Here is a 13,928-nt window from a genome sequence, read left to right as displayed (position 1 = left end):
TATTGAGTTCTATGTATGGTTATTGAAAACCTTGAATAGGGTCATTCACATCGATAATTCGGCATGAACTTTATTCTGAGAAGTCTTTTACAAATTTTTCTAAATTTGTTTTAAGACTTGAGCACTTGAGTTGAGAAAGAGAAAAGTCGAGTTCATTTTCTTTAAAATGATATATGGGAACTAAGTAGTCCCAAGAGTAAATGTTTTCACATTTAAAAAAGTAGGAAACTGAGATTTCCAAAAGAGTTTTGAGCAATTTGAGTAACATCTTTTTAGAGAAAGATTTTGAGTAATAACCTCAAACCACAGAGGAAGAGTTATGTTTTAAACATATGAGCTGAGTATATTTTGGGAGTAGTATTGAGCACCGATATGGGGGAGAGTTCATAATAACTCAAGTCTCCATAAATCATGTAGTCAACGTGGATAGAAAAGGTCACACTTTTTAGATGATTCCTTAATGTTTTTTAGCATAGACTAGTGGATCCACTTAGTTGAGAGGTCTTATACCTTATGGGTAGAAGGGGTCATACTTTTTAGATGATTCCTTAGTGCTTTTTAGCATAGACTAGTGGATCCACTTAGTTGAGAGGTTCTATTCCCTGGCAAGGTATATGACAGTTTTGATCGGTTAGAGAAACTCCCACAAAGTTATATTATATTTTGTTATATACAAGTTGAGTTGTTATTGTGTTCTTCAATACATTGAGTTGCTATCTATTGTTTTAAAAGCTTTCCATATATTGCATCTTTTATTGTTGCTTTATTCTTGAGTATCTTGAGTTGAATTGTGCTTCATTGAGTCGAGTACCATATTGTTGAGTTGAGCTCCATTTCACTGAGTTGAGAACCTTATTACTGAGTTGAGTATCTTATCCTTGAGTACTTCTGAGTTGAGTAAGTTTGAGTAGTTTTGAGTATCCTCGAGTATTCCTTGAGTTGAGTAAGTTTGAGAAGAGGTAAGTATGTTTCTTTTCTACTAGTTCAAGCTTATGTTATGCTTTAGATTTTCCCTTACATGCTCGTACATTCCATGTACTGAGCCATTTGGCCTGCATCGTTTCATGATGTAGATACATGTATTCAGAATCATCAACAGGAGCTTCGTTGATACCACATGAAGTTCGAGTTAGCTATGGTGAGCCTTCTTGCTTCCGGAGGATTCCATTTACTTTCAGTTTTTTCAGGATGTCGTAGGTCTTGTCCTGACTTCCATCTTTGTCATTTAGAGGCTTCATAGATAAACAATAGAGTTTGAGAAGTCTATTTCATTTATCTTATTAAATGTTTTAAAGAGTTGCGTATTGTTGGCTAGTTCGATATATTATTTTATTCAGAGTTATTCATTTGAGTTAAAGATTTGAAATTGAGTTCAATGAATTTTATTCAGTTTTTAAGCTTTGTATGCTTAAGTTAGTCTTCTGCTTGTAGTCAGCCAGGATGAGGGTTCGCATGGGGACCAACAATGGTTCTCGAGTGCCGGCCACATCTAGGGTGAGGCTCAGGTCGTGACACATACACTCTAGGCTTTTAGTTTTACGTTTTAGTTTTGGGGTTGCATCCTCAGTCTTGACTATTTAAAGTTTGATGACTTTCAGTTTCTAGGGGTTTTATTTCCGCATAAATTCTTTGACTATCGATTGAGTTTATGGGGACCCAATTCGTTAGTTGGTTTTAAGTTGTTTTTTTAATAATTATTTCATGAATTGGTTTTAATATTGGTGTACTGGGTTGGTTTAGGGTTGGTAATTCGTTCTCCCACCAGGTGGTTTAGTGTGGGTACCACTCACGACGGTCCAGTGATCCATGAGAATGAGTTTGAATGTATGATCATAGGATAAAGTTAATTTTGAATGCAACAAGTGTATAAGATATTGTCCTTTTCAACATAAAATATAGGATACATGCCTTATCAATTGATGACTTTGCCATTAAACTCATGTTTGTAGGCCACATTTCCTCATACGACTTAACCATAAGCATAAGGAACTGTCACTAATGTACTCTACCAATGCAGACGGAACCAAATATTGATCATGGTCAACTCAAAACCTATGAAAAGCTTGAATTCCAACCAAAGGTCTAAAATGCCTCAAAATTTTGGAAAATCATGTCAAACCTCCAACTAGTCCATTAATCATTGGTCACAACAATTAGACGAATGGTGGAAGTAAAATAAGATCTCTTTCCATGATGATGATGTTGTACGTAACAAATTAAAGAACTTCACATAATGTGATTAGACCGTGTCCATAGTTTTGATCAATTGAAATTCAAACTGTAATATTTGTCCTTTCACCACTTTGAGAGACTAAGGTATAAATATGGGAGATAAAAGAAAGTCGTGTAAATGCTAGAGCTTTTGATGAAGCACGTAGGAGTCACTAGAAAAATCTATCTTGCGGAGCTAGCTGAATTTATGTATTATTTCAAGTAATGGATATGTCGTCCACCTACAACCTATTGATGGTGTGCTCATGAAGAGATCAAGCAACTTGGAAGTCGAAAGAAACTCATTGTGGTAGTCAACTTAGAACGATATGAGTCTGAAGAATCAAAGAGGAGGTAACTGAGGCAAATGTTGTGAGGTAAAATATTACTCCATATGGTTGGAAAACATCATGCCAGTGACAAAGAAGGATTGGGAGATCAAGCTATGTGTGAATGAATTATCGGTACCTCAACAAAGCAAGTCCAAAGGACGATTTTTCTTTCCCAAACATTCATATATTCATTGATAATTATGCAAACAACAAGTTGCAGTCATGGTTTCAGAAATGGATCAGCATTACCCAATTTTAGTGAACATGGCAGAATATAGAGCTTGAATTCTTGGACTTCGGATGTCCAAGGACATGAACATCAAAGTATACAAGTTTGTTATGTCTCAAAAGTACTTCAGAATCCTGGTACAATTGACTTTGCAAGTGATACCAACTTGTTCTTCATATGTTGTGAACATGTTTGGCCACATGTATGAAAATTATATGTGAAAAGCCTTTGAAAAAGGCATGAAACTTTTTTAAATCTGAAATCATATAGGAAACATTTCAGTGAATACGATTGCCAGAGGTAGAGAAGTTGTTTCCAGAGGATCTTCGGCTCCCTCTTGACTTGGCAAGCTTACAAGTCTTGTCTTTCAGAATGTTACCTCATCCAATACTTGTAATTTTACACAAGTCAAAGATTATGGCAACCTACTGATACTTTGTCTCATAATCAGAAAGATAACATTGTATACACAGTTTCACCTTCTCCCACAACATTAGACATGGATTGCTTCTTTGTAAGCTGCAGTACAGATGTATATTACAATATAAAGGTATTGATTCTTGTGTAATTACTAAGAATAATTGGCACATGTACAAGTGATGTAGAAGAAAATACGAACCGACATCACTCAGGTCACGAGCCTATTTTTCATTTCACCTCTAGAACCAAGAAACTCTTGGCTAGATCTTTTGAATACGCCTTCATTTCGAATTACCAATCTGTGATCGTGGTATATAACAATGGTGTTTGTAGGAGTTAAGTAGCTGTCAATTACCTTACTAACACATGCAAAATCACACTGTCTGGATGCCAGCAAGTGATGCCCATCTGGATCAGGAATATAGCTTTGTTTCCCTTGAGAGCACAGATGAAGGCGTGGAAGTCCTTACTCGAAATTCGTTTTTGTACTGTTGACTGTGTTAAGCTTGCACTTTCTGTCATCCAGAGCCTGCTTGCAGTGGAAGTAAAGATCCTTGTTTGCCCTTTATAAAAAAATTAAGTTCCGCTGGTGCAACGACCATGCTCAACCATTCTTGTAGTTGTTCACCTTCTACTTTCTCATTCTCTGAGAGGAAGAAATATCAATCCATAAAAAAGTACCAAATATAATACTCCAGTTTCATTTTATACGTCAGTCTGAGCATATAGTATAAGAAAGAAAGGAAGCTCTTTATTACATATCAAAAGTACCATAAAAACTTGTGGTCTAAAACATGTCATTTTTGTAGCGATAAGAGCATCACATTGACAGTACAATAGGAAGTATAGAATTAAAGAGTTCCCAAATATAAAGGGTGCCATACTTTTAACACACACTAAACCGAAACAATGTCATAAAATGGAATAGAAAGAGTATCCACCTTCCACAAAGAAAAAAGTAAAGAGATTGAACGGAAAAGACACATCACATATCATAAAGAGATCTTTGTTATTTATTAACATATTAAAATAAAATGAGATTCTTTTATTTATCTTTAATGCAAAATCATTGCCTTGTGAAGTTTAATCAAAAGAAAGCAATGCTAAAGAATACCGAAAAATTGACTAGTAAAGTGACATTGAATATATTACCTTCCAATTGAGCTCCCAACCCCTCAAGAACCTTGAGATTAGCACGTACAACACAGAGTGCAATATCAAGTGCAGACTGCAGTAAAACCTTGACCTCTCTTTGAACAAGATCAACAAGATGCCCCTGTGGAATAATTTTACTTTCAGTTCTGCTAAGGATGTGGTATTCTTAAGTTAGAAACATAAGTTGGGATCAAATATTAGAGCAGAAAAAAGCAGAGAATTCAGAAAACAAGAAAGGGGCAAAAGCGGAAAGACCTGATCCCTTCCCCAGGACATGGATCCACCATCATCCATCCCACCTCCAGAAAGTGTTGCCACTGAGATAGGGCCAATGGTCTGACTAAGACCATATTCAGCCACTGCCTTGTAGGCCATGTCTGTAGCTCTGCGTATATCATCAAAAGCACCAGTAGATACACGTCCAGAGTACAATACTTCTTCCGCAGCACGTCCACCAAGAAGAGTGACCAACCTCCCACGCAATTCATCAACAAAGAGCAGATATCTGTCCTCATTGGTTGGAGGAATATAAGTAAATCCTAAAGCCCCTCCAGATCTTGGCAATATGCTCAGCTTCTGGTTGACAAAAAAAGAAAACTGTTATAGATACCATAACTGCACTAGTCCCAATTATGTACAAGAAAAGCAACAATCGCAGTTTGAGAAGAGCACAGTTGAGAAGCAGCAAAGTACTGATTTTAGTAAAAGATTTTAAGCATCATACACCAATATAGCAATGGCTGACCTCACTTGCAAACTTTCACATGAAAAGGAACAAGCATATTGAGAGAACTTGCAGGAAGACCACTTCCAGAACCATGTTCGTATGGTTCATTTGAAACAGATAGTTCAGGGTACGTAAAAAATGAATTAACTGGTGCCGTCAAAATTAAGAAAGTATTAGATCCAAACACAGGTATTTTTCCCTTTTGGACATTTCTATCAATCAACTAGACACCAATAAGCCACTGCTTCTCCATTTTCTATTATTTATTTTATTCTGCTCTAATAACAGTAAAACTACGTCGAGAAGGATAGGTCACAGAGATGACTGCATTGATCAATGATCCAAATTTTTTAAAGCTCCGTAATCCATCACCCCAAGAATAAGCTGTGAACCCCCAATTTAAACACTATTAGAGGTCCCATGCCAAATGCAGGGGAGTGGTCTTGTTGCTGCATTTTGTCCCTGGAAAAGGTTTGTTAAAGAATGACAAATGTCCCACATCGGTGGTTAATGAGATGGGTGGACTCCTTATAAGGCTTGAGCAATCCTCCTCCCTTTGAGCTAGCTTTTGGGGTGTGAGTTAGGCCTAAGACCTAATTTAACAAGGTTAAAACCAGTCTTTTCAAGACTTGCAGACATATTTGATTTTCCTGTTCTGAAAAATGTCAAACTTCAGAAATTCTATTTCTAGAGTAATTCTATTAAAGAGTTTTTTCTTTTCTTTTTAGATCAACCTCTTTTGTCAGATGTTATCCAGTGGAACACAAAAACAAATAACACGAGCTTGCAGTAAACCAGGAAGAACAAGAATTTCTCAGAGCAAGTAATAATAATGATCACCTCAACCCGTGGCTGCCCAGAAAGAAGATTTGCAACAGCAGTCCCAACTACCGCGTGCCCTGCTTCATGCCTTGCAACTACACCCTTCTCACTTCCCTGCAGTTTGGCAGTCTTCTTCTCAATGCCCTGAAACATCGAAGATGAAGCTTGTAAACCTAAATGGCAATGGTGATCAAGAAGAGAAACTAAAAGAAACAAATCAACTAATGTAGCAGCAAGGTCAAGAACAAGAAATACTTTGTTTATTCACTCATTTGAGCCCATAGACCAGCACTACTAGATTAAGCATGGGGGATGCAAACTATAACTTGTCCGCCATCTAGCATTTTATTTTTAAAAAAAAAATTAGACCTTCAACATTGTTAGATCTAGTGGACAATGCTTCTTAAAAGGCTCTTAGAGGGCAGCCACTATCCCCCTTTCTCTTCAATCTTTTGCCAATTGTATTATACACAATCCATAGACATATATTGAGCAATATGTTATTTTACTCGGACAAAACACCGCTCTGTATTTAAGTTGCCCTTGAAATTAGAACACCCTGGTCCTTAGCTAAAAGATGGATCAAATGAAGTCTGACTCCACCAGTTCTACCATCGACTCTAATATTAGGAATTCTTCAGTCTTGAACATGTTTCTCATAATCTCATTGCTTATAAAATTCGGAGTATTTAGAACCCTCAAGGTTCAAAGCATCGGCATGTACATATTTGAAGTTTAAGGATCGATAATATACTCCACTTCTCTAAAGCTCTCGAAATCCAAGCTTATTAAATTATCATACAATGGAGCCCAAAAATAGAAAATCTAGTGGGACTCTTGTTCAAGGGTGAACATCTAATATGGATTATCTTTCATGAAAAGCTTCTTATGTATGCCCACTTTGTTCTAATTGAACTAACCATTGTGGATCTAACACACAATTATGGAGAAAGAGTTGCATATAATGCAAAAAAGAGTAATGGTGCATGATGTTGCTCAGCCATAAGCATACTTATGAGAGGTAAAGAGTGATACCGCAATTGAACGCTCAACAGCTTGAATGAAATCAATTCTTTCAACTACAACTTTACTAAGCCTTCCTGCCAACAAAGCAGCTTCATTCACCAGATTTGCAAGATCTGCCCTATACCATCCTCAAATGAATAATCAGTCAGCCATGGAAACATCACATATAAAATTTAAAGCTGATGAAAATCAGAGAAGAAGGTTTACCCCGTAAAACCAGTAGTCATAGAAGCAATGTTACCAAGATCAACATCTTGTGCCAAGGGAAGTTCTTTCTTGGAGACATGTACCTTTAAGATAGCTTCCCTTCCAGACCTATCAGGAGCTTCCACCTAGAAACAGGAACTTACATCACCATTTCCATTCTATAGGAGTTGTCTGTATGCAGAGGTCATGACATTGACTCATGACCATGTTCTAAAACATGGACAAAAGCTTTTAAGCAAAATGAAATTTTTATTCCCATAGAAGAAAGATACAAACCATCACTACACGGTCAAATCTCCCAGGTCGGCGAAGAGCAGGGTCTAAGACATCAGAGCGATTTGTTGCTCCAAGAACAATTACAGCAGAATTACTGTCAAATCCATCCATCTCCTGCAGTTTATTGTAAGATATTAATTTCTTATTGAAAAACTGAAGTGATGCAGCACCACAAAACCAGTACATCTTACAGTGAGTAGTTGGTTCAATGTCTGCTCTCTTTCATCATTGCTTACAATGCGGAATTTTCCATCACGGCTTTTTGCGACAGCATCTATCTGCACATCCAGAAAATGATGACACTTTTTATTAGAATATTTTGAGTTTGTAGAGGAAGAAGAGGAGGTCTGCACATCCAGAAAATGATCGACACTTTTTATTAGAATATTTTGAGTTTGTAGAGGAAGAAGAGGAGGAGGAAACCACAGGTGACCTCATCGATAAAAATTATTGAAGGTGCCTCCTTCTTTGCCCGTGCAAACAGGTCACGGACACGTGATGCTCCCATTCCAACATACAATTCTACAAACTCACTGGCAGAACAACTGATAAAAGGAACCTCAGCTTCCCCAGCAACGGCCTTTGCTAGAAGGGTCTTTCCTGTCCCGGGGAGACCTACCTGTAACAATTAAAGCTATTTTTATAATCTTTACATGAGAAGCACAAAGCATATAACTACTCAAATGGTGTCCCCAAGTAGAATGGTCTGCCAGTCAATAGTCACATAACAAAATTAGCAGGAAATAATTATGTGATTTGACTATAGAGGCATCACAAAGTGATATGAAGGGATAGAGAGAGAATCCCTTCAGGAACAGGAGAAGACCAAGAACAAAAATTCAGAAATTTTCAATGAGTTACTATGTGAACCCTCCAATTATTGTACAGTATTCTCGAAGTTTTTCACTTTGATAACCACCTAGCAGTCACATTACTATGTCAAATTTGAAACTCACCAGTAGAACACCACGAGGAGGACGTGCACCAAGCCGTACATACTTATCTGGATTTCTAAGAAATTCCTGAGGAAAATAGCAATTAAAAAACACCACAACAATGAATTATTAACTATTCAACTGCTTATTGTATCAAAATGCAGCACTTATAGCAGAAATGCTGTTAAGAAAAGTTCACCAATGAAAATGAAAAATACCACAATTTCTTCTAGCTCCTCCTTAGCCTCGTCAACACCTGCAACATCAGCAAATGTGATAGTTTCCCCTAGTTCAGACACTTTTGTGCCACCTGAACCCCCTGACTTGCGAGTTCTGAGCTGACCAGCTGTGCTCTGTTATTAAGCAGACACAATAAAGTTGGTGACATATTCAGAAATATCATGGACATACAATAATCACACACATATACTGAATCATAATTGTATGTACCTGAGAAAAATTCACTGGGAAGCGATGAAGAAGCCCCGCTAGTACAGCAATATAAAATAATGCTATCTGCAAAATAATGTAAAATAGCACTTCAAGTTTTTTATTCAAACATTTGAAGAAAAAAGATAAGGATAGGGAAACAATAATGAAATCTTTAGCTTACACCATAGAACAGATGAATAACATGAATGGGGCACTAGAAAGAAGTGTCAAGTTGCATTAGCCAAAAATTCATATGAACCAAAATAACAAGAATATTATCGAAAAGCATGCAATCACTGCAACAGACCCGCGTTCATGCAATCAACTGCACTTGAGCAAGAAAAAAACATGAAAATTGATCTCTCACACTCCAGAATGGCATGTCAAAGGGCTTGTCTGACAGAAAAGGGCTAAAAGGAGTAGTATTCGCACTTAGAGCAGGAAGTTTATTCCATAAGAGTGACGAGTAGAACTTCCTATAGCAAATTAAGAGAATAGTCTAGCTTGGAATCAACAGAAAATCTAGTCATCTTTGTAACATTTTACGAAACACAAGACATCTTAAGCTAAGAAAGCAACTTGGAGAGGAACTTATGACTGAACTCAACTCGGAAATATTTTCGTTTGATGTTGTTGTTTGTTCCATGGGTTTGTTGTTGTGGTTGTTGTTGTTGTTTGCTCCCTTAAAATACTTTAACAACAACAATAAGAAGTAGGGCTCAATCACAAACAAATGGGGTCATCTACATGAATCATCAATATACATGCTGCTCCACTTTAGACCCATATCATTAACAATACTCAATAATTTGGAGTTCTCTTAAACTAGAGGTCCTCTACATTTTCAACTGACATACAAATCTCTTAACAGAATAAAGATTCCTAGCATAATACTGAACCTGATGTAAGTGCATCAATATAACTGAGCCTTAGTAGGCTTTTAAAAACAACTGTGTTACATGCGATTTGATGTTTATCTCGTCCTTTCTGGATATTTCAAAAATAATTTGTTTCACACCAACTAACTAATGCATTTGGAGACCTTTGTAGAACATGACCAAGTCATCTCAAAAACATTTTCTCATTTTATGCTCTTGTGTATTATCTGTACATGATATAAGACGTGATCATTTCCTATTTTATCTAATTTTTATGATCACAATTCACACATCTATCTTAACAGTCTCATTTCTATGACACTCATCTTGTTGATAATTTTTATGCTTAGAAGAAAATTTTCACTCCTAGTCTTGTGACTATTATATAAAACTTGCCATTCACTTTGGTAGGTATCCTCCAATTGTATGACACTCTTGCCATACTCCTCCATTTCAACCATTCTATTTTAACTGTGTTATATCATATCATTGCCCTAAAATATTGAGCCTAAATATTTGAATTATCTGAATTTAAGAACCACAATCACGCCTGCTCTCACGTCAACTTCGGTCTTTTTATGCTAGCACTCGCAGTGCATTGCTCTATTATTAATTCTAGTTATCCTACAGCCCATCCTCTTTAGAATGCTTCTTTGTTTTCAAACTTTTAATTCACTCCCTTGCCAGTTTCATTAATTTACACAATAGTCTTCGGATAGTATAAACAAGTGTGCTACTGGTAATCTTATCCATAGCTAGGCTAATCAGTTATCGTTCGAGACAAATCCATGGTTGTAACACACGATATATTAGAGCATCATTCTCATGCTTGTGAGAGCTCCTTCATACATATCCTCTCCAAACAGTCAAAACACAGCTATGCTTTCTTCCACCATAAAGAAAGATGCAAGAAAAAAAAAAGATCAACCATACGATTACATTCTAAGTCCTTATTTATATCTTCTTTGTCAGCAAATGAATACACAGCATTGAATTTGAACTCCAATGTAAGATGGAAATGTAACTTGTAATATTATGTTAGTTAATAATAAAGACAACATCAGAAAAAAGTAAAGAGGTTTATAACTTGTAAAATATGATTACATTCTAAATCCTTATTTATAATCTCCACATAAAATTCAACACTATTACTACAATGTTCGGTTTCAATTACTCTTTGTACATAAAACTTAGCATTGTTCAAAACGATGTTTGGCTCCAATTTTCTTTTCCACTTAACTAATACCCGCATAAGTTATGCAGGGATATACAATTACATTCTAAATCCTTATTTATAACTTGTAACTTGTAAAATACGATTACATTCTAAAACCTCATTTATGATCTCCATATAAAATTCAACACTATTACTACAATGTTCAGTTTCATTTACTCTTTCCACATAAAACTTGGCATTGCTCAATACAATGTTTGGCTCCAAATTTCTTTCCCATTAAACTAATACCCGCATAAGTTATGCAAGGATATGTGTATTATTTTATGGGGGATAGAATGTGGAATAAGAACGTGAGGATTAGTAATACATGTATTAAAGCCACTAAATGACAAAAATAACCATTCATTATAGTAACCAATATTTAATTTTGTTTAAACAAATAAAAATATATTTTGAAGTATACACTGTATAATAAATTTTAATACAACAAAATACTAATTCAATAGTAAATAATCCACTTATTACTAAATCTTGCATTACTAAATTTTGCATTATTAAATCCTTACAACTAATCCTTGCATAATTTGCTTCTAACCAAACAACCGCTACATGTCATGTGCTGAGAAAAGAGAGTAACTACATGACATAAGAAGAAAGACAGCATTTTGCTTCCAACAAAAGGAAGAACAACTATATAATTAAGTCGGTCTAGTTATAACTTCTCCATTTGTGGGAACTCGAGATGTACAATATCAAAAGCAGTAAAGTTACAATTAAGAGAATTTATAAAAAGTTAAAGAATGAACTAAGACATTTTAACGATAGTTCTTGACGAAGCATCAGATATCTAATTACCAGTCAATTTTCAAGCTAACTGAATGTGTATCTACTGATAGTTACTGCTCTTGTGCGGAGCCGGTATTACAGCCTTTTTAGGAAGACTAAAAACATTTCCAAATACAGATATAGTAAGTGAACGTGCATTGGTGTAAATATAGGACTTAACATTGCATAACAACAATATACACTTGAAAAGTAGTTCATCAAAACCTTACCAAAGCAGAGTTCATGAATCCACCAGACCGTTTATCGGGAGAACCAAACTCAACATCATTCTCAAGCATTTTCTCATAAGGGGTCTTTATATCACTAGGCCTCGTGGTAGTATACACAATTTTCTTTGTAGGAGTTACACTCCTTAGCAATGCCTCAGAATCCTGCAACTTACTATTTTCATTTCCATTCACATTCACAACCTCATTCTCTATAACACTACTACTCACTTCACTCTTCAATTTGAACATTATATGTACACCATCAACCTCTACTTTCTGCACCTGATTACTATTTATCTTACTCAAAAACTCACTATATGGAACACTTACAAACATTGTCGGAGCTCTAGGATCCGACCCGGGTAATGGTAAACCGGGTCGTAGTAATCTCATAACAAACATCACAATCCCCAATTGCAATAACAAAACCCCAATTTCTTGAGCTTGAACTATCGGTTCCCACCTCAATTTCCTCCCCTTCGACCACCACCAATTATCTTTCCCTTGCTTCTCCCTTCTTGACGAACCCGAATTAGGGACCCGAGGACCCGGTTCTGAACCCGGAGATTTCTTGCTATCTGTACCTGAAGATTCAGATTTTTCCGTTGAATCCGAATCTTGTTCACAGGACCCATTAGCCTGAACACTAATTTCACGTGGGATTAACTTTTTCTTTGAATTCTTTTTCCCCAAAAAATCAAACCCAGAAAGGGATTTTGGAAATATAGCATTTGAACGAAAAGGGGTCTCTTGGGAGATCAAAGAAATGGGTTTTTCGTGTAAAAAACCATAGCGATTGCAGAAGAAAGTATGTCTGTAAAAATACTTTGGATTATACTGAAAATTTAAAGAAATTTGTACATGAATAAAGGGTCGAAGATGGTGTTCGATTATTGCCATTTGAGAGAAAAATTTATGGAGGAAATGAAGAAAAAAATTGAACTGAGAATTACAGATTGTGAGTGATTTTATTACCGGCGAGAGGTTGAAGAAGAAAGGATAACCGTTGGATTTGCCGGGTGCGGTTGTTTTTGGCCGTTTGATTACCTCTGTCTGTTTTTTCGTGTTATCCAATTTTTTGTTTGAGATTGTCAAGCTAGACAAGTTTATTTTGTGAGATTATCCCCAATTATTTATTAAGAAATTTAATTTCAAATTAATGTAATGAATTATAATTTTACATTATATTTTGATATAAAATTAAAATAGAAGTATTGAAAACATTTCTAGATTCTATGGGATTATTAAAATCACATTTTTACTTGACTAACAAAACTTAAATACATCCTCAATCTAGCAACATGAGTTAAATACACACTCATAAATTCTCGCCGAGTTTAGGAGTGTATTCAACACTTTTCTCGACTTTTTATTAAGTGTATCATGCTCCTACAAGAATTTGAAACCACTTGTTATGTCATGTGGCAGATCGGAGATGTATCTAAGTTTAGTTATTTAACTAAATAATGATTTTTAAAATTGTCAATAGTTTGAGAACAATACTACTAATAATTTACCTCAAATTCAGAGAGTATTTTTTGTATTTCTCTCTATAATTAATAATAATTCAGATAAAAAACGCAAACGAATATGATTCATAGTATATTTTGCCACTTTGCTCTAACCAAAATCATGGATGTAATGCATCATTTTTGGGCTCCATTATATGATAATGGTTTTCCTCTTTGGATTGGTTCGAAACGTCATTCATCTTAGCATTTAAGATAAATGGTCAATCATTCTAATTATTATTATTTTTGTCTTTATAAGTTCCTATTATTTTAATGTGAGTTATGTTAACTACACACGTGTTGATATATTCATAGAAAAATATATTAAAATTATCCTAAATTATATTTCTTCCTTTCAAATTATTTATCTATAGTAGTATCTTTTTTTACAAGAGCTTTTAAATTGCTTAGGAAAAAACAAATAAGAGAATGTGTTACATTCATATGTTGAAGTTTGGCAGTTAGCAATGGTTTAAAAGTATGTGTTTCTCAATATTTTTCTTGTCCAAACCAAAACCACATATACTATTCAATT

The 13,928-nt window shown here is 35.4% G+C and overlaps 1 protein-coding gene across 1 annotated transcript; it reads right to left on the bottom strand.

The window, feature by feature from the left end:
• Nucleotides 1-3,081: 3,081 nt before the first annotated feature.
• Nucleotides 3,082-12,987, bottom strand: LOC102593764 (ATP-dependent zinc metalloprotease FTSH 9, chloroplastic). Its single transcript, XM_006343978.2, has 13 exons — nt 11,883-12,987; nt 8,791-8,856; nt 8,559-8,693; nt 8,362-8,427; nt 7,839-8,024; nt 7,597-7,683; nt 7,406-7,519; nt 7,130-7,254; nt 6,932-7,040; nt 5,915-6,040; nt 4,603-4,923; nt 4,345-4,468; nt 3,082-3,838 (listed from the first exon to the last, which is right to left on the bottom strand). The coding sequence occupies exons 1-13, from the start codon at nt 12,780-12,782 to the stop codon at nt 3,711-3,713; spliced, it is 2,487 nt and encodes an 828-aa protein (XP_006344040.1). The 5' UTR covers nt 12,783-12,987; the 3' UTR covers nt 3,082-3,710.
• Nucleotides 12,988-13,928: the final 941 nt, after the last annotated feature.

The sequence above is a fragment of the Solanum tuberosum genome, unplaced genomic scaffold (assembly GCF_000226075.1).
Source record: "Solanum tuberosum cultivar DM 1-3 516 R44 unplaced genomic scaffold, SolTub_3.0 scf00052, whole genome shotgun sequence".
Taxonomy (NCBI): Eukaryota; Viridiplantae; Streptophyta; class Magnoliopsida; order Solanales; family Solanaceae; genus Solanum; species Solanum tuberosum.
The sequence above is the reverse complement of the archived record's forward strand: the minus strand, read 5'-3'. Positions and strand labels throughout refer to the sequence as shown.